This window comes from Limanda limanda, chromosome 15 (genome assembly GCF_963576545.1).
Source record: "Limanda limanda chromosome 15, fLimLim1.1, whole genome shotgun sequence".
NCBI classification, from domain to species: domain Eukaryota; kingdom Metazoa; phylum Chordata; class Actinopteri; order Pleuronectiformes; family Pleuronectidae; genus Limanda; species Limanda limanda.
The window spans coordinates 26,421,773-26,442,010 of record NC_083650.1 but is presented as its reverse complement, the minus strand read 5'-3'; the positions used below and the strand labels follow the sequence as shown (position 1 = coordinate 26,442,010).

At 47.4% G+C, this 20,238-nt stretch overlaps 1 protein-coding gene across 4 annotated transcripts; it reads left to right on the top strand.

Moving 5' to 3' along the window:
* Nucleotides 1-364: 364 nt before the first annotated feature.
* On the top strand, nucleotides 365-15,740 carry LOC133020440 (glutamate dehydrogenase 1, mitochondrial). 4 transcript variants are annotated; one of them, XM_061087001.1, is made up of 14 exons: nucleotides 365-852; nucleotides 4,030-4,110; nucleotides 4,204-4,259; nucleotides 6,169-6,232; nucleotides 6,680-6,774; nucleotides 6,849-7,028; nucleotides 7,710-7,847; nucleotides 9,167-9,304; nucleotides 9,856-9,936; nucleotides 11,314-11,437; nucleotides 11,515-11,606; nucleotides 11,762-11,824; nucleotides 13,728-13,886; nucleotides 14,025-15,740. In XM_061087001.1, exons 1-13 carry the CDS (start codon nucleotides 462-464, stop codon nucleotides 13,845-13,847), a joined length of 1,623 nt encoding a protein of 540 aa, XP_060942984.1. In that variant the 5' UTR covers nucleotides 365-461; the 3' UTR covers nucleotides 13,848-13,886; nucleotides 14,025-15,740. The 4 variants fall into 4 exon arrangements, with proteins under 4 accessions (XP_060942984.1, XP_060942983.1, XP_060942986.1 ...); XM_061087000.1 differs by having other exon boundaries at nucleotides 13,728-15,740; XM_061087003.1 differs by lacking the exon at nucleotides 365-852 and adding an exon at nucleotides 1,357-1,381 and having other exon boundaries at nucleotides 13,728-15,740.
* The last annotated feature ends 4,498 nt before the right edge of the window (nucleotides 15,741-20,238 follow it).

Here is a 20,238-nt window from a genome sequence, read left to right as displayed (position 1 = left end):
TTTACAGTGTAATCGCAGTGTGGATGAACACTAACATTAATAACTACAATACTGATTCTTATAAAATGCTGCTAGCAGGCCTGATGCTAACAAACTTTAAACAAGTTTGTAAAATGAAAACTTTACAAACTTAAAAATGATTCAGAACTCACGCGACCTTTCTCAGCTGTCACGTGTTCTCGGACTCAGCTGGTCCGGTCCGGTGCTAGCGTTACGCTAAGCTACGCTAAGCTAATGTGTAGCTAACACGCAGCGCGTCACTTCCGTGCACTGCTCTCGTGCCGCTCCGTGCGGGTTGTTTCACGCACCAGGAAGCGGCTGCGGTAGGGGGAGGAGCCGCAGCGGGAGGGGGAGGAGCCGCAGCGGGACGGGCTCTCCCGGCTCCACTTCCTGCTCTGACCCGCAGAGACGCGCTGTGACCCCGCAGCTCGCTCACCGTCCTCCGGCCCCAGAGCTCCAGCATGTACCGGTGCCTCGGAGGGCTGCTCGCCCGGGGAGGGCGCCTGGCCTCCGGCCGCAGGACCCCCGGCTCCTCGCCCCCCGGCTCCGGAGCGCTGCACCGGGGCTACAGCCAGGCCGCGGACCGGGACGACGACCCCAACTTCTTCACCATGGTGGAGGGCTTCTTCGACCGCGGAGCCGCCATCGTGGAGGACCAGCTGGTGGCGGACATGAAGACCCGGGACTCCCCGGAGCAGAAGCGGAAGCTGGTCCGCGGGATCCTGCGCGTCATCAAGCCCTGCAACCACGTGCTCAGCGTCTGCTTCCCCATCCGGAGGGACGGGGGGGAGTGGGAGGTGGTGGAGGGCTACCGGGCGCAGCACAGCCAGCACCGGACCCCCTGCAAGGGAGGTGAGACCCCCAGAGACACACACACACACACCGGACCCCCTGCAAGGGAGGTGAGACCCCCAGAGAGAGAGAGAGAGACACACACACACACACACACACACACACACACACACACACACACACACACACACAGCCAGCACCGGACCCCCTGCAAGGGAGGTGAGACCCCCACAGACACACACACACACCGGACCCCCTGCAAGGGAGGTGAGACCCCCAGAGAGAGAGAGAGAGAGAGAGACACACACACACACACACACAGCCAGCACCGGACCCCCTGCAAGGGAGGTGAGACCCCCAGAGACACACACACACACACACACACACAGCCAGCACCGGACCCCCTGCAAGGAAGGTGAGACCCCCAGAGAGAGAGAGAGAGACACAAACACACACACACACACACACACAGCCAGCACCGGACCCCCTGCAAGGGAGGTGAGACCCCCAGAGAGAGAGAGAGAGACACACACACACACACACACACACACACACACACACAGCCAGCACCGGACCCCCTGCAAGGGAGGTGAGACCCCCACAGACACACACACACACCGGACCCCCTGCAAGGGAGGTGAGACCCCCAGAGAGAGAGAGAGAGAGACACACACACACACACACACACCTGCACCAGGACACACTACATTATACTTTATAACACTGCATGTTATTATAACTTCATATAGAACAACACTACACTTCACTATTACGGTTTATTATTACATCATAAACTTTTATTATAGAACATTATCACAACAGGAGGTAGAAAGCACATGACTGGAATATTTAGATCATTTATACACACACCTACACACCTACACACACACTTACACACACACACCTACACACACACACCTACACACACACACTGATTCTCTGGGGCCGTTTCCAGCTGAAGTACTTATGAATTCATAAAGCTTGTTCATAGTCATAAGCAGCAGTTGTGAGTCGTTACACACGTTGATGCTGCTCACACATGACTTAAACAAGTTCATTAAGTAAAAGTTGATCGAGCACAGGAAGCACACGTACAGGTGAGACAGATGATTTCATAAAGATCAGGTTTCTGATGTTGAGGATCCAGTGGCTGCAGCTGATCTCACGTCATCACACGTGGTCATGTGACTTAACTTCTATTATCCTGTTTGACTTGATGCTTTCTGTGGACACCAGTATTCTGATATTAATCAGATTAACACAATAATCTGAATAAGACTCTGACACGTATCATGCTTTGAGTAATTCAACCTGGATGAGATCTCAGAATGTGGAGTATTCTGACCTTCGTCTCATTATGTGGACACGTGAACGTCTTCATTCTAACGTCCTGGTTGAGTTCTCACAGCACCTGGGGAGGTCACATGACCTGGGGAGGTCACATGACCTGGGTTGGAACGAGATGGGGAAATAAGGAGGAGTTGAACCTTTTACGGAATTAGAAAAGAAGCATTCAGAATGCTGAATTAGTGTTTCAAGATTCCTGTGGGAACATGCTGTAGAGAATGTAATGATGAAGTCAGTCATTAGGTGTGGGTGTGTGCTTTTGTGTGTGTGTGTGTGCATGTTTGTGTGTGTGTGTGTGTGTGTGTGTGCATGTTTGTGTGTGTGTGTGTGTGTGTGTGTAAGGAGGTGGTGAAGTTCCCTCCTCTGACAGGAATGTGGACAGTCTGGTCGGTGTGTGTTTGTCTTTGAGGCGTCTGCCTGTTGTCCTGAATCTGAGGGTTGGTATGAGACCTGCAGGAGGAGGAGGAGACGGGTGGAGGGGGGGAGGAGGAGGTGACGGGTGGAGGGGGGGGAGGAGGAGGAGGAGAGGAGGAGGTGACGGGTGGAGGAGGAGGAGACGGGTGTGGTTGTGATGAATCATTCAGACAAAGTCAACTCAATCAAATCTAATGTGTTGGAATGTGAAACGGTTTGTTTGGTTCCTTCAGCCGAGGAGCTGACTCCACCCACACTGACTCCACCCACACTGACTCCACCCACACTGACTCACGTCTCTGACTTTATTCCTCCTCATCGTCCTGATGCTTTCTACTGATTTCTACTCTCATCTTTTATCTCATCTTTTCCTTCTGTCCTAACGGTTCTTATTCATCTTTTCTCTCTGCTGCTCTCAAACCAAACTAATCTGGATTAGACTCTAACGTCTCTGTGTGAACGAGTCAGTGAAACCCAGAGAAGCTTGAGTGTTTGTTGACCTGCAGCCGTCTTCATTCCAGTGAAGCGTGTGTTGGAACCGCTCCAGCTCATTGGCTCAACATGTTTTGTTTTCATGCAGACACACACACACACACACACTTTTACTTAGAGTTCATGAATGAGCCAAAAACCCTGAGATATGTTGCATCTCTGCACTTTCTGTTCCCTCATGTCGATATTAATATTTGAGTGCGAACACGAGCTCAAGACATTTTCATGTTGTATTCTGCATTTTACAACTCGTCAGTAAAAAGCTTTCATGTGTGTAAACACATTCAGTTTCCTCAGGACTCGTTCACACCTGGTGTGGTTCAGAGCTTCAGACTCTTCAGTTCAGTGTGAACCTGAACATCAGGTGTGAACGGTTCCTCAGAGCAGAAGAGGAGATCTGGATCAAACTGAACCTGGTTCTGTTCCAGAGTCAAAACATTTTGATGGAGAGTTTGGACTTTTGGATCAATCACAGGAAGTAGAGACAGAATTAAACAGAAGAAGAAGAAGTGTGGTACTGTGGAGAACTGTGGAGTGCTGTGGTACTGTGGAGTACTGTGGTACTGTGGAGTACTGTGGAGTACTGTAGCACTGTGGTACTGTGGAGTACTGTAGCACTGTGGAGTACTGTGGATTACTGTGGATTACTGTGGAGTACTGTGGAGTACTATAGTACTGTGGAGTACTGTGGCACTGTGGAGTACTGTGGAGTACTGTAGCACTGTGGATTACTGTGGAGTACTGTGGAGTACTGTGGAGTACTGTGGAGTACTGTGGAGTACTGTGGATTACTGTGGAGTACTGTGGAGTACTGTGGAGTACTGTGGATTACTATGGAGTACTGTAGTAATGTGGAGTACTGTGGAGTACTGTAGTACTGTGAAGACAGACAAACTTCAAGTCCCTAAACTACAACGTGAAACCAGAACTAACAGATCAAAGGAAACGTCTTTCAAAGCAGAAGTGTGTTGTTGTGTGTTTCAGGTATTCGTTACAGCCCTGACGTGTCTATAGACGAGGTGAAAGCTCTGGCCTCGCTGATGACGTACAAATGTGCTGTCGTTGGTGAGTACACACACACACACACAGACACACACACTTCTCTCTGGGTTGTTTGAAGTGTTGGTTCTGTTCCTGAATCAAGTGAATTTGTTCCAGATGTTCCGTTTGGTGGAGCCAAAGCCGGAGTGAAGATCAACCCAAAGAATTATTCTGTGAGTTCAGACACAAACTCTTTCTCCTTTATTCTCTCACTTCACTCGTCCAACATGTCGGATCCAGAAGAGCTGAGCTCAGCAGGAAAACGTGTTTAAATCAACATTAGAACCAAGGTGTCTTCTTCACATTAATTAACAGAAGCAAGTGTTCACATGTTTCTGAATCAGTGGAGAGACAACGTTTAATCACACAGGAAGTTGTCACATCAGCAGATATTAAATATTGTGGATTAAACATCTGAATGTGATGATAAGTATTTGTCAGTAAAGACGAGCAGCTCTTTAAAATGTTGTGTCTCTGGAAATCAAACAGTTTGGAAACGACTGTAATGATTAAAAATGTTTTATCCTCGTATGATTCATTGTTAATATTACGAAATAATATTATTCAGAAACTTTTCAAATATAAGCTTGATGGGGACCTCTGCTGGTCAAAGTTAGGGAAAGCACTGTGTAGGATAGAAATACTCACATACACGTATAGAAATATGGTCAAATACAGTCTGACCCCTGTGGATATTTGGAGCCTAAAGTCAATAAAGATATTGGGAATAATACATTTCAAATATTATAGCAGCTGATAAATATTTGTCATCAAAGGCAACAGACAAAGAAATGTTATTGAGGTTTGATGTTTTACAGTTTAACCATAAACTGTTTTAATAATAATTTAACACTCAACAACCAAATAGATGGAACTTGAATTAAGAGAACGAACAAAGTTTTTATATTTCTACATAGTTTATTCTCATCATATCAGTGGGGCTGTTGTTGACAGTTGTTTTAATGTGTGGTACTTTTACTTCAGGAAAGAATGTGATGACTAAAAGAGAAACAACACAACTGTTCCTGTGAAATCTGCTGTCTGTGTACAAAGTGATTTAACTTCTGTTTGTACTGAAACTACAATGATCCGACTCTTTAACACAACTCTTTGTATCACTCCGGTCATCACGTTGTCGGACACACAACAACGATCTGTCGCTGGTGAAACAAACACAAACACGAGTGAAAGCTTCACTACGTCCCAGCCGCTGGTTCCTGTTCTCATCTTCAACTGGTTTTCAGAGAATCAATTTCTGTGCCTGTCAAACATTTACACCTGAAACCATGAGAACACAAGGTTCAGGTTCACACAGACACACACACACAGAGTCACACACACAAACACACACAGAGTCACACACAGACACACACACACAAACACACACACACACACACACACACACACAGAGTCACACACACACACAGAGTCACACACAGACACACACACACAGAGTCACACACATACACACACACACACACACACACACACACACACACACACAGAGTCACACACACTCAAAGAGACACACACACAAACACACACACACACACACTGTATCTGCTGAGCTACCAGTATTCACTTTCCCTCTCTCCAACATGATGACTCAATACATCTCTCTCTGTCTCTCTCTCTCTCTCTGTCTCTCTGTCTCTCTGTCTCTCTGTCTCTCTCTGTCTCTCTGTCTCTCTGTCTCTCTGTCTCTCTCTGTCTCTCTCTGTCTCTCTCTGTCTCTCTGTCTCTCTCTGTCTCTCTGTCTCTCTCTGTCTCTCTGTCTCTCTCTCTCTCTGTCTCTGTCTCTCTCTCTCTCTCTCTCTCTCTCTCTCTCTCTCTCTCTCTCTCTCTCTGGTTGAATTCTGGGTAAATGTTTGCTCGACCTTTGCTCCGTCTCATTTTCTCTGCAGCAGAACACATGAGTCCTGCTGACCTCTGACCTTTAACCTCTGACTCTCTCACGTGAAGACCTTCCAGGAAGTAGATTCAGTTTGAACGGACGTCACGTGTCCAATCAGGTCTCATTCAGAACCGAGTCGGTGTGATGTCATCAGTTGTGAGACAGTGACGGTTTCTTTGTGTCTTCAGGACACGGAGCTGGAGAAAATCACCAGGAGGTTCACGATCGAACTCGCCAAGAAAGGTTTCATCGGTGAGGGCACGACAGAAACTGTCATTTCTCTTTTTAATTTAGACTTTGAGCTAAAAAGAAATCCCCTTGATTGCCTGACTCAGCAGTTAGTTGTGTTGACGCTGGTTGTGTTGTGCAGGACCTGACTCAGCAGTTAGTTGTGTTGACGCTGGTTGTGTTGTCCAGGACCTGACTCAGCAGTTAGTTGTGTTGACGCTGGTTGTGTTGTCCAGGACCTGACTCAGCAGTTAGTTGTGTTGACGCTGGTTGTGTTGTGCAGGACCTGACTCAGCAGTTAGTTGTGTTGACGCTGGTTGTGTTGTCCAGGACCTGACTCAGCAGTTAGTTGTGTTGACGCTGGTTGTGTTGTCCAGGACCTGACTTAGCAGTTAGTTGTGTTGACGCTGGTTGTGTTGTCCAGGACCTGACTCAGCAGTTAGTTGTGTTGACGCTGGTTGTGTTGTGCAGGACCTGGTATCGATGTCCCTGCTCCAGACATGTCCACCGGGGAGAGGGAGATGTCCTGGATCGCTGACACCTACGCCACCACCATGGGATACCTGGTGAGGATCCACACAGAAACAGATTCTATAGAAGCTGAGATTTGAGTTTCCTCAGTTTTCTCTTCCACCTCCAGGACATCAACGCTCACGCCTGTGTCACGGGGAAACCCATCAGCCAGGGCGGGATCCACGGGCGCATCTCCGCCACCGGCCGCGGCGTCTTCCACGGCATCGAGAACTTCATCAACGAGGCGGCGTACATGAGCCAGCTGGGAATGTGTCCCGGCTTCCAGGACAAGACCTTCGTCATCCAGGTACCAACCCTCCTCTTCATCCTTCAACCCTTCTCAACCGGTCCTTGTGGGAGGGGCCAAAACTCTTTTTATTACTTATATTTGTCAGTTTCAGCTTTTGAAATAATATCCAGTACATTTTATTTTCATCAGTGATTATTTTTTTCCAGCCAACAGTCCACGACCATTGTCCAATATAATATATTTACAGTTATTTTAGTTTTAAAGAACAACGAATTATCAGTAGATAATCTGACTGCAGTGATCTGAACCTTCTGAGGTTGGTCTTCATCTTCATCTTCAGAGACCAGAACAAATGTCTCCTCCTGCTCCCTCCATTCTTCCTCATCAATCTGTCCATCTCCTCCTCTTCATCAGAATCACACGGGACCCACAACCTCAGGATTTTAATCTTGACGCACTCTTTGACATTTGCTTCATTAATTCTCAAACTGTCGGGTCCAGAGCTCAGATCCTGATCCCTCCGTGTTCCATTTGAATTTAGCTTCTTTATATCAACCAGAGTAGAGCTGCCACAATAAGAGGATTAATAGATTATTATGAGTCAGTTTTTGTTCCAGATATTCAGTTTTTTCTCTTGGGAACATGAACGTCTGACCCAGCGATCATAATCCACGTTGAGAGATCTGCTCCGTCTGATGTGAGTGTGCGGGTTGTCTGTGCCCTCTGCTCCGTCTGCAGGGCTTCGGCAACGTGGGTCTTCACTCCATGCGCTACCTCCACCGCTCGGGAGCCAAGTGCATCGGAGTCGCAGAGATGGACGGAAGCATCTGGAACCCCAACGGCATCGACCCCAAAGAGCTGGAGGACTACAAACTGGTCAGTAACACAACTACCACCTGGTCAGAAACACAACCACAAGCTGGTCTGTAACACAACTACAAACTAGTCTGTAACACAACTACCACCTGGTCAGAAACACACCCACAAGCTGGTCAGTAACACAACTACAAACTGGTCAGTAACACAACTACCACCTGGTCAGTAACACACCCACAAGCTGGTCAGTAACACACCCACAAGCTGGTCAGTAACACAACCACAAGCTGGTCAGTAACACAACTACAAACTGGTCAGTAACACAGCTACCACCTGGTCAGTAACACAACCACAAACTGGTCTGTAACACAACTAACAACTGGTATGTAACACAACTACCACCTGGTCAGTAACACACCCACAAACTGGTCAGTAACACAACCACAAACTGGTCAGTAACACAACCACAAACTGGTCAGTAACACAACCACAAACTGGTCAGTAACACAACCACAAACTGGTCAGTAACACAACTACCACCTGGTCAGTAACACACCCACAAGCTGGTCAGTAACACAACTACCACCTGGTCAGTAACACAACTACCACCTGGTCAGTAACACAACTACCACCTGGTCAGTAATACAACCACAAACTGGTCAGAAACACACCCACAAGCTGGTCAGTAACACAACCACAAGCTGGTCAGTAACACAACTAACAACTGGTCTGTAACACAACTACCACCTGGTCAGTAACACACCCACAAGCTGGTCAGTAACACAACTAACAACTGGTCAGTAACACAACTACCACCTGGTCAGAAACACACCCACAAACTGGTCAGTAACACAACTACCACCTAGTCAGTAACACAGCTACAAACTGGTCAGTAACACAACCACAAACTGGTCAGTTACACAACCACAAACTGGTCAGTTACACAACCACAAACTGGTCAGTAACACAACCACAAACTGGTCAGTTACACAACCACAAACTGGTCTGTAACACAACTACCACCTGGTCAGTAACACAACCACAAACTGGTCAGTAACACAACTACAAACTGGTCAGTAACACAACTACAACCTGGTCAGTAACACAACCACAAACTGGTCTGTAACACAACTACCACCTGGTCAGTAACACAACTAACAACTGGTCAGTAACACAACTACAAACATGCCAGTACAGTCTTTTTAAACCACATTTTAAGGTGTGAACAGCTTTTAATTCTCACGGAGGAGAAATGATCTGATAATCTGAGTCAGTGAATATGAATCAAGCTGTTACACTTCACATGTTAAACTGGTCACTGATAATTCATCGGTTCTTAGACGAGATGACGTGAACCTTATTCTCCGATCCGTCTCCAGGACAACCGGACGATCGTGGGCTTCCCGAACTCGACGCCGTACGAAGGAAGTCTCCTGGAGGCCGACTGCGACATCCTGATCCCGGCCGCCGGAGAGAAGCAGCTGACCAAGAGTAACGCACACAAGATCAAAGCCAAGGTGACACACGCAGACACACACAATAATGTTGAATATGAAGATTTATTTCTGTGTAGTGATGTTTCATCATCCAGCTGATTCAGACTCGGCTTCACATTACATCTCTTGTCGTGATTCCAGTGATTTGATCTCATTGTATAACTACATCATATTATATATTATTATATAACGTTCTACAAGGCAGGAAGTGCAGGAAGGAATCTTTAGTTCAGAAAGCAGACGGACAGTTTGAAGGTCAGCAGCACAAAGAAAACTCAGAATCCAAATTCAAAATTCAAGCGAACAGGAAACATGGAGATCAAACAGAAGGAGGCGGAGCTACTGAACAGCATCACAGAAACCACAAAGACAGGAAGGACAGCTAATAAGGAAGGAAACTTCAAAATAAAACAGGAAATAAAGTCCAATCAAAAGTTCAAACAAGTCTTTACAACCGTCTGATTCTAACAAGATCATGTTGTTATTTTATTAAACTTTCTGTTGAGAAAGTTAAAGGAAAAACGAATTTAATACACAAACGTTTGAACATTGAATCTGTGATGTTCTGTCAGATCATCGCTGAGGGCGCCAACGGGCCGACCACGCCCGAGGCCGACCGCGTCTTCCTGGAGAGAAACATCATGGTGATCCCGGTCAGTGGAGTCTGGGAGTCAGTGGACCTTCTGCTGTGAGACGTTAAGAAGTCTAATAACCTCTGCTCGTCTCCTTGTCTCCTCTGCTCGTCTCCTCTGCTCGTCTCCTTGTCTCCTCCTCTCCTCTCCTCTGCTCGTCTCCTTGTCTCCTCTCCTCTCCTCTGCTCGTCTCCTTGTCTCCTCTCCTCTGCTCGTCTCCTTGTCTCCTCTGCTCGTCTCCTTGTCTCCTCCTCTCCTCTGCTCGTCTCCTTGTCTCCTTGTCTCCTCCTCTCCTCTCCTCTGCTCGTCTCCTTGTCTCCTCCTCTCCTCTCCTCTGCTCGTCTCCTTGTCTCCTGTGCTCGTCTCCTTGTCTCCTCTGCTCGTCTCCTTGTCTCCTCCTCTCCTCTGCTCGTCTCCTTGTCTCCTTGTCTCCTCCTCTCCTCTCCTCTGCTCGTCTCCTTGTCTCCTCCTCTCCTCTCCTCTGCTCGTCTCCTTGTCTCCTGTGCTCGTCTCCTTGTCTCCTCTGCTCGTCTCCTTGTCTCCTCTGCTTGTCTCCTTGTCTCCTCTCCTCTGCTCGTCTCCTTGTCTCCTCTCCTCTGCTCGTCTCCTTGTCTCCTCTGCTCGTCTCCTTGTCTTCTCCTCTCCTCTCCTCTGCTTGTCTCCTTGTCTCCTCTCCTCTGCTCGTCTCCTTGTTTCCTCTCCTCTGCTCGTCTCCTTGTCTCCTCTGCTCGTCTCCTTGTCTCCTCTGCTCGTCTCCTTGTCTCCTCTGCTCGTCTCCTTGTCTCCTCCTCTCCTCTCCTCTGCTCGTCTCCTTGTCTCCTTGTCTCCTCTGCTCGTCTCCTTGTCTCCTCTCCTCTGCTCGTCTCCTTGTCTCCTCTCCTCTGCTCGTCTCCTTGTCTCCTCTGCTCGTCTCCTTGTCCCCTCCTCTCCTCCTCTGCTCGTCTCCTTGTCTCCTTGTCTCCTCTGCTCGTCTCCTTGTCTCCTCCTCTCCTCTCCTCTGCTCGTCTCCTTGTCTCCTTGTCTCCTCTGCTCTGCTCGTCTCCTTGTCTCCTCTGCTCGTCTCCTTGTCTCCTCCTCTCCTCTCCTCTGCTCGTCTCCTTGTCTCCTCTCCTCTGCTCGTCTCCTTGTCTCCTCTCCTCTGCTCGTCTCCTTGTCTCCTCTGCTCGTCTCCTTGTCTCCTCCTCTCCTCTCCTCTGCTCGTCTCCTTGTCTCCTCTCCTCTGCTCGTCTCCTTGTCTCCTCTCCTCTCCTCTGCTCGTCTCCTTGTCTCCTCTCCTCTGCTTGTCTCCTTGCCTCCTCTCCTCTGCTCGTCTCCTTGTCTCCTCCTCTCCTCTCCTCTGCTCGTCTCCTTGTCTCCTCTCCTTGTCTCCTCTCCTTGTCTCCTCTCCTCCTCTGACAGGACATGTATCTGAACGCCGGTGGTGTCACAGTGTCGTACTTCGAGTGGTTGAAGAATCTGAACCACGTCAGTTACGGTCGACTCACCTTCAAGTACGAGCGAGAGTCCAACTACCAGCTGCTCAGTGAGTGAGAACACAGTGTGGTGTACGGCGCCCCCTGGTGGCTCTCTGAAGCACTCACACGGTTTGTCTCTCCTCAGTGTCGGTTCAGGAGAGTTTAGAGAGAAAGTTTGGGAAACATGGAGGAGCCATCCCCATCGTGCCCACCTCCGAGTTCCAGAACAGGATCTCTGTGAGTACAGACACGCCTCCTCCTCCTCCTCCTCCTCCTCCTCCTCCTCCTCCTCCTCCTCCTCCTCCTCCTCCTCCTCCTCCTCCTCCATTCATGTCTTCTCCTCTTTCTCCTTCTTCTCCTCCTGTGGTGATGTAGCTGTGCTTTCTTTGCAGGGAGCATCTGAGAAGGACATTGTTCACTCAGGCCTGGCCTACACCATGGAGCGCTCTGCCAGGGTAACACACACCTACACACACACAAACACACACCACACACACACAAACACACACACACACCAACACATACACACACCAACACACACCAACACACACACACACCAATACATACCAACACACACACACACCAACACAAACACACACCAACACACACACACACACACCAACACACACACAAACACATACACACACACACACACCAACACACACACATCAAAACAAACACACACGCACACAACTGCAAACACAACCCTACAATGTTTTATATTCCCTGTATCTCTTCTTATTCCTCATGTTTTTTCCCTTCTCTCCTTCCCTTCTCTCCTTCCCTTCTCTCCTTCCCTTCTCTCCTTCTCTCTCTCCTTCCCTTCTCTCCTTCTCTCTCTCCTTCCCTTCTCTCCTTCCCTTCTCTCCTTCCCTTCTCTCCTTCCCTTCTCTCCTTCCCCTCTCTCCTTCCCTTCTCTCCTTCACCTCTCTCCTTCCCTTCTCTCCTTCCCTTCTCTCCTTCTCTCCTCTCTCCTTCCCTGCTCTCCTTCCCTTCTCTCCTTCACCTCTCTCCTTCCCTTCTCTCCTTCACCTCTCTCCTTCCCTTCTCTCCTTCTCCCCTCTCTCCTTCCCTTCTCTCCTCCCCTCTCTCCTTTCCTTCTATCCTTCCCTTCTCTCTTCCCCTCTCTCCTTCTCTTCTATCCTTCACCTCTCTCCTTCCCTTCTCTCCTTTCCCTCTCTCCTTCCCTTCTCTCCTTCCCTTCTCTCCTTCACCTCTCTCCTTCCCTTCTCTCCTTCACCTCTCTCCTCCCTTCTCTCCTTCCCCTCTCTCCTTCCCCTCTCTCCTTCCCCTCTCTCCTTCCCTTCTCTCCTTCCCTTCTCTCCTTCCCTTCTCTCCTTTCCCTCTCTCCTTCCCTTCTCTCCTTCCCTTCTCTCCTTCTCTCTCTCCTTCCCTTCTCTCCTTCCCTTCTCTCCTTCCCTTCTCTCCTTCCCTTCTCTCCTTCCCCTCTCTCCTTCCCTTCTCTCCTTCACCTCTCTCCTTCCCTTCTCTCCTTCCCTTCTCTCCTTCGCTCCTCTCTCCTTCCCTGCTCTCCTTCCCTTCTCTCCTTCACTTCTCTCCTTCACCTCTCTCCTTCACCTCTCTCCTTCCCTTCTCTCCTTCTCCCCTCTCTCCTTCCCTTCTCTCCTCCCCTCTCTCCTTTCCTTCTATCCTTCCCTTCTCTCTTCCCCTCTCTCCTTCTCTTCTATCCTTCACCTCTCTCCTTCCCTTCTCTCCTTTCCCTCTCTCCTTCCCTTCTCTCCTTCACCTCTCTCCTTCCCTTCTCTCCTTCACCTCTCTCCTCCCTTCTCTCCTTCCCTTCTATCCTTCACCTCTCTCCTTCCCCTCTCTCCTTCCCCTCTCTCCTTCCCTTCTCTCCTTCCCTTCTCTCCTTCCCTTCTCTCCTTTCCCTCTCTCCTTCCCTTCTCTCCTTCCCTTCTCTCCTTCACCTCTCTCCTTCCCTTCTCTCCTTCCCTTCTATCCTTCCCTTCTCTCCTTCCCCTCTCTCCTTCCCTTCTCTCCTTCACCTCTCTCCTTCACCTCTCTCCTTCCCTTCTATCCTTCCCTTCTCTCCTTCACCTCTCTCCTTCCCTTCTCTCCTTCACCTCTCTCCTCCCTTCTCTCCTTCCCTTCTATCCTTCACCTCTCTCCTTCCCCTCTCTCCTTCCCCTCTCTCCTTCCCTTCTCTCCTTCCCTTCTCTCCTTCCCTTCTCTCCTTTCCCTCTCTCCTTCCCTTCTCTCCTTCCCTTCTCTCCTTCACCTCTCTCCTTCCCTTCTCTCCTTCCCTTCTCTCCTTCCCCTCTCTCCTCCTCTCTCTCCTTCCCTTCTCTCCTCCTCTCTCTCCTTCCCTTCTCTCCTCTTCTCTCTCCTCTCCTGCAGCAAATCATGAGAACAGCCAACAAGTACAACTTGGGTCTGGACCTGCGGACGGCGGCGTACGTCAACGCCATCGAGAAAGTCTTCCATGTTTACAGGGACGCCGGTCTCACCTTCACATAGACTCACCTCCATCCACCTGCACGTCTGTTACCCGTCTGTCCACCAGTCTGTTACCTGTCCACCAGTCTGTGACCTGTCTGTTACCAGTCTGTTACCAGTCTGTTACCAGTCTGTCACCAGTCTGTCCCATGTCTGTTACCAGTCTGTTACCTGTCCACCAGTCTGTTACCCGTCTGTTACCAGTCTGTTACCAGTCTGTGACCAGTCTGTCCCCTGTCTGTCCACCAGTCTGTCCACCAGTCTGTCCACCAGTCTGTTACCAGTCTGTCCCCAGTCTGTTATCAGTCTGTCCCCAGTCTGTCCCCCAGTCTGTCCCCAGTCTGTCCCCAGTCTGTGACCAGTCTGTCCCCTGTCTGTCCCCCAGTCTGTCCCCAGTCTGTCCCCATGACTTCAGGACAGAGTTTACAGTTCCTTGCGGCAGCGTGAATGAAGACGCTGAATCTCTGCGTCTGTTTCTTTCTAACAATCTTTTTCTCTCTAAAATAAACCGGAGAAACCTCGAGTCTTCAGCTTTAAAAGGGGCGTGTCCACACTGTGCTGCTTTAAAAGGGGCGTGTCCCCACTGTGCTGCTTCCTGACGCATCCTTAGTCAACCTGAATATAGAGATTTGAGTATATATAATTACTGTTATCTGAAATAAGCCTTAATACCACTTGCCTGAGATACACTTTGAGGCCAAAAGTGTGTGCACACCCTTGACACTCATTTACTATATTTGTGAAAATATTTCTATCACATAAATAGTTGAATTTTTACTAATTATTAACAATTACGATAATTTTCTAAACATTTGTCGAAAGTATTAGAATCGGCTTTAAGACGAGACGGTTATTTCTCGTCAATGAGCTGCGCAAATCAATATCTGAAGCAAAAGTAATAAACCATCTTTCCTGATGTTCACGTGAACATCGGATAATCTCAACAACTCACTCTGCAACTAGAGATTATCCTCTGATAATTAGGGATTATTGTTTTGGTAAATAATTTCGGGAAGAGGAATAAATATCCATGATGGCGTCGTTTAAAGCACAGACTCAGGAATGCTGCTGTTATTGATTTGAAATGTAACAGGAGCACAGTGTCAGGTGTCCACATACTTTTGTCCAGTTGTGTACTCGCTGTTCTTTTTGTATCGTGCGACGCACACGTGCCTCAGGACCTCAGCTTTGATATCGACTTTATTAAAGGATCATTCCTGTGTTTTTGTGGCTTCTGGTCTGTTTACAGTGAATCAACAGTTTACTCATCAATCAGCTGATAGTGAATTCTTAACTGTTTATAAGCATCTTAATAACGTGTAATAAGCTGATAACAGTCTGGTATTAAGCTTTAAATACATGTTAATAATGTACCAATGAAAAGTAAATACTGTTGCCGATAACTTAAATTTTTCATTAGATTCCTCAAAGCTTAAAAGCAGAAAGTAAACTGAAGATGTTGAAACTTGTGGATTGATCCTTTAGCTCCTCGTTATCTCTTCTGGTTTTTAGATTAAAAACCTCGTCGGACACTTTGCTGCTTTTTCTCTTTAGGTGGTGACATCGTTGGAGCTAATGCTAATGCTAATGCTCCATTATATAACATGTGGTCAATAAAGTTACCTTAACTATGCAAATCCCTGCTGACTGTGTGCTGTGCCCCCCCCCCCCGAGTCCTCTAGGAGACACAAGCCACTCAGCAAGTGCACAAGTTCAAGTCTTTGTTTACTGTTGTACCCCCCCCCCCCCCCCCCCACTATGCAAACATCAGCTGGAGCTGAACTTTAAATCCGGGAGCTTTCGATCTCTGATGGTGAAACGGGGCTAAAACTTTATTCTGTCAGTTACAATATTCTGTTTGAGGGAATTTTTATGCTTTTTTGTTCAAATGAAATAAAGTTGAATCAAAGTCGATGTGTGAATGTTTTTACTGTGAAATCAGTTCGAATGGTTCAGAGGTCAGAGGTCAGCTAAGGTCACCGGCCTCTGCTGGTCCAAGATGGCTGCAGTAATAATAAAGATTATTTATTAAGTTTATTGACATACACACACTTTAACGTGTGGTCAGCTACACATCCTGTCATTTAAACATTAACTACACTTTGTAGCATGGTCAACACTTTGTAAACGCACACACACAGTACACACAGTACACACAGTACGTCATCTCAACTTCTGATGTTTCATGCTCCGTATCACAAAGGGAGTCTCCCACAGCGGACAGATTAGAGGTTTTCATACCTTCTTTTCTCACAATATTCCATGAATCACTTCATTGTGTTAATTCTGAGATGTCCTCTCCTGTGCATGGTTACCAGTTGGTTGCTAAGTCTGATCTGCCTGTGATTATACATCATTTCAATTGAGAGAAACAGTTGTGGTATTGTTGATCCTATAGACTATGCAGCTAGTGTTTATTCACAGGATGTATGTAGGATATGGTCATAAGATAAAGAGCAAAACATAGATATCTCAACAATCCCTCTGTTGACGTGTTGATCATACAGGCTGTTTCACCCACATGTCAGTACACATACAATGAGATCATCAGTCTTAGAATGCTTTGAGGCCGGAACGCTATGACCAGGTCATCATCATCAACACGCGACGCCAGGAGGAGGACCCAACGAACCAGGATTCAGGGACATCAGGGAGGTTCAGGGACATCATGGAGGTTCAGGGAGGTCAGGGACATCATGGAGGTTCAGGGACATCATGGAGGTTCAGGGACATCATGGAGGTTCAGGGACATCATGGAGGTCAGGGACATCATGGAGGTTCAGGGACATCATGGAGGTTCAGGAGCAGCCGTGTACATTGTCTTTTCTGCAGCTCATGTTCGAACATGAGTCTTGCAGGTCTGGGTTCGAACCCTCACGTTATTGAAAGTCCCTTCAGATGATATAAAATGTAATTCTGTTATGTAAAGTAATGTGTTAGTGGACTGAACATCACAGGTTCGATTCCTGCAGCCCAGATTCTCTGTGGAACGTCTTTTGTGTCCAGCAGCTTTGACTCGCTCAGTCAGGAGGAAAACAGCTGATCTCAGGTCAGAGGTCAGGAAACGTTCTGGATCCCACTCGGCCACGCCCTCGTGCACGGTGGCGTACGGACGCCGAGCGTCTTGTTCACACTTGTTAGATTGAAATTCAGTCTGTGTGTCGTAGGTTTGATGCCGGACACGTCTTCATCCTCCGTTCTCTTCTCTTCAGTCCATGATGGAATTTGAGTGACTGAAGATGTCCTCCTCGGCCCCGCCCTCGAACCTCGTGCCGTCCTCGCCGCCGCCGCCCGTCTCTGGTCCCGGACTTGGCGGCAGCAGCCTCTTGGAGCTGCTCGTGCTGGCGGCTCTGGCGATCCTGGTGAGCGTGTGCTCGTACGGCGAGGGCAGGTAGACCATGAGGAACACGCCGTCCGTCACATCCTGCTCCGAGCTGGAGCTGGGGAGCTGGTGCTGCCCCCTGCTGCGTCGGAGGGACGACAGCAGCTCGCAGTTCCTCTCCGGGTCCTGCAGGTCCTCCAGGGCGATCACGTTGGCCAATCCCAGCTTTCCGTTGAGGCTGAAGCCACGCCTCCGGCGCAGGATCAGGAACCCGCTGATGCTGAGGAAGAGGAGGAGTGCAGAGACGGTTGCTATGACGATGACGGCAATGTATCCTGCACTGAGGATGGCTTCACCCGAACTCTGACCCTGAGAGAAAAAAATCTGATGATTATTACATAATTATTGATTATTACATAATTATTGATTATTACATAATTATTAATTATTACATGATTATTGATCAGCAGTTTCAATATTTTACATCTTTTACAACATGAATCAGTTTAATTTAACTTCAAATATTTTTAACACACAGAGATCAAATTCAAAAATAGTTTTCAACAGCACGTTTTATCACGGTTCCATATTTAAAGATCTTACATATTTATTTATTTATAAATCATATTGTCTATAATTACTTTATTTGTGTTAAATCATCATATAACATAAACAAATATTTAACAAACAGCAACAATTTATTGATTATTTTTTTTCACTTCATGTTCAAACACATGAAGAAGAAATACAAAGATGTTTTAGATATTTTTATATTTTTATCAGAAATGTTCACATTCAATCATTTTAATTCATTGTTAATAATCAGAACTGAACTTATGAACATTTGAACTTTAAACAGTTTCAACTTTTATATGTTAATTTAGATTTCAATCTAAGGAAAGGTTTGTGTTAATGGTAACATGTGACCGCCAGGAGGCGCTGTTGGTCAATTCTCTGTTTGGCCTCTTTCTTGGGAATTAATCTGTAACCATGGAAACAGCTGAAGGTCAGAGACAACATGAAGCAGTTTTAATTTTATTTGAATATTTGATTTAAATTCTTCTGAATAAAAGATGAACTAATTTCTTTAACAACTTAATTTTAAATAATGAATAAATATATTATTATAAATAATAGTTTTGTCTGAATCTCTTGGATTATAATCACATTTCTTTTAACAGACTTTTCTGTTTCATTTCCTCAGCTGTGTGTGAGTTTTCTTCTGATCATTATTTAAAAGATATTAATTATGAATATAGAATTGATGATGAACTCACCGGAGTCTGTCGGTCGGTGGACGGCAGAGCCGAGGGTCCGGGGGGGGGGGACCAGTCCAGAGAGTCTCGCCCGGCCGGGCCGAACTTCATCCAGCTGCTCTCCAGCAGGGAACGCATGGTGGACTCTACTGAGGAGCCAGGGGACAGGAGACAGGAGACAGGAGACAGGAGACAGGAGACAGGAGACAGGAGACGAGAGACAGGAGACAGGAGACAGGAGACAGGAGACCAGAGACAGGAGACGAGAGACAGGAGACAGGAGACAGGAGACCAGAGACAGGAGACAGGAGACAGGAGACAGGAGACAGGAGACAGGAGACAGGAGACAGGAGACCGGAGACCGGAGACAGGAGACAGGAGACAGGAGACCAGAGACAGGAGACCAGAGACAGGAGACAAGAGACAAGAGACAAGAGACAAGAGACAGGAGACAGGAGACAGGAGACAGGAGACAGGAGACGAGAGACAGGAGACAGGAGACAGGAGACCAGAGACAGGAGACCAGAGACAGGAGACAGGAGACAGGAGACAGGAGACCAGAGACAGGAGACCAGAGACAGGAGACAGGAGACAAGAGACAGGGGACAGGAGACAGGAGACAGGAGACAGGAGACAGGAGACGAGAGACAGGAGACAAGAGACAGGGGACAGGAGACAGGAGACAGGAGACAGGAGACAGGAGACAGGAGACAGGAGCCAGGAGACCAGAGACAGGAGACAGGAGACAGGAGACGAGAGACGAGAGACAGGAGACAGGAGACAGGAGACAGGAGACAGGAGACAGGAGACAGGAGACCGGAGACAGGAGACAGGAGACGAGAGCTCTCACACGAGGAGGAGGAGTCCAGAGATGTGACTTGAGCGATGAAGTGATGAGCTTGAAATAAAAAGTGAGGGAGGAGGAGAAACGAGGGCAACAGACGAGCAGAGGCCACGTCACTGATGGAGGGTTTAACACAACTGTGTGTGTGTGTGTGTGTGTGTGTGTGTGTGTGTGTGTGTGTGTGTGTGCAGAGCAGATTCACTCGGCTCCGTTTCAGTTACGCTTCTGTCACAACATTTTTACTCATAAACTCATTTAATTAAATGAAACTTAATTAAATTCTCTATTTTACTTTATGTTCTAATTTCTCACCAGAGGTTTAAATAAACGTGTCGAATTTGTATTTTTATGAATAATTACCTTCCTGTTGTGTTTTATCTAAAGTGTCGTAAAGTGTCACTTGAAGCTGTTTCATGGTTTTTCACTTAGAACAAATAATTTGTGAGAATTATTGGTAAATATGTTGCATTTATTTGTTATATCATCTGCACCCCCGCAGGTCCTGAAAATGTCAGTGAAGCAGTTTAATGAGTTTTTTAAAGGTTCTTGAACTCGGCCATCTTAGATTTAAAGTGACACAAACAGGAAGTCAACGAACGTCACCACATTCCTACGTACTGAGGAATGTGTATCGTTACTAGGGATGGGCATTCGATTAAATTGTCTTAATCGATCGTCGGGAGAGTTTTTTGACGAATTTTCGATTAATCGTTAATATTTTTATATTACAATTCACTATTTATAGGCTGTTAAAATGCAGTGAAATAGAAAAAAACAGCATGTTTCCTCATTGAGATCTTTATTACAAGATGAACAACTCTTGTGGAAGTTAAACAGGATCAATGGTTACACTTGAAAATAAGCGCTGCTGTACACTTCAGCCGCGCTGAGAGAGCAGCTAGCCGCTGAGAGCAGCTAGCTGCTGAGAGCTAGCTGGATCTGATGGTTCTCGACCTCTCAGTCCGGTTGTTGTCACGTTCTCACTCCCGG

Excerpts from the sequence above, each read along its gene's own strand:
- LOC133020440 (XM_061087001.1), top strand. The coding sequence starts at position 462 with ATGTACCGGTGCCTCGGAGGGCTGCTCGCCCGGGGAGGGCGCCTGGCC. Across the intron at positions 6,233-6,679 it reads CGCCAAGAAAGGTTTCATCG|GACCTGGTATCGATGTCCCT; the intron begins GTGAGGGCACGA and ends TGTGTTGTGCAG. Across the intron at positions 7,848-9,166 it reads AGCTGGAGGACTACAAACTG|GACAACCGGACGATCGTGGG; the intron begins GTCAGTAACACA and ends ATCCGTCTCCAG.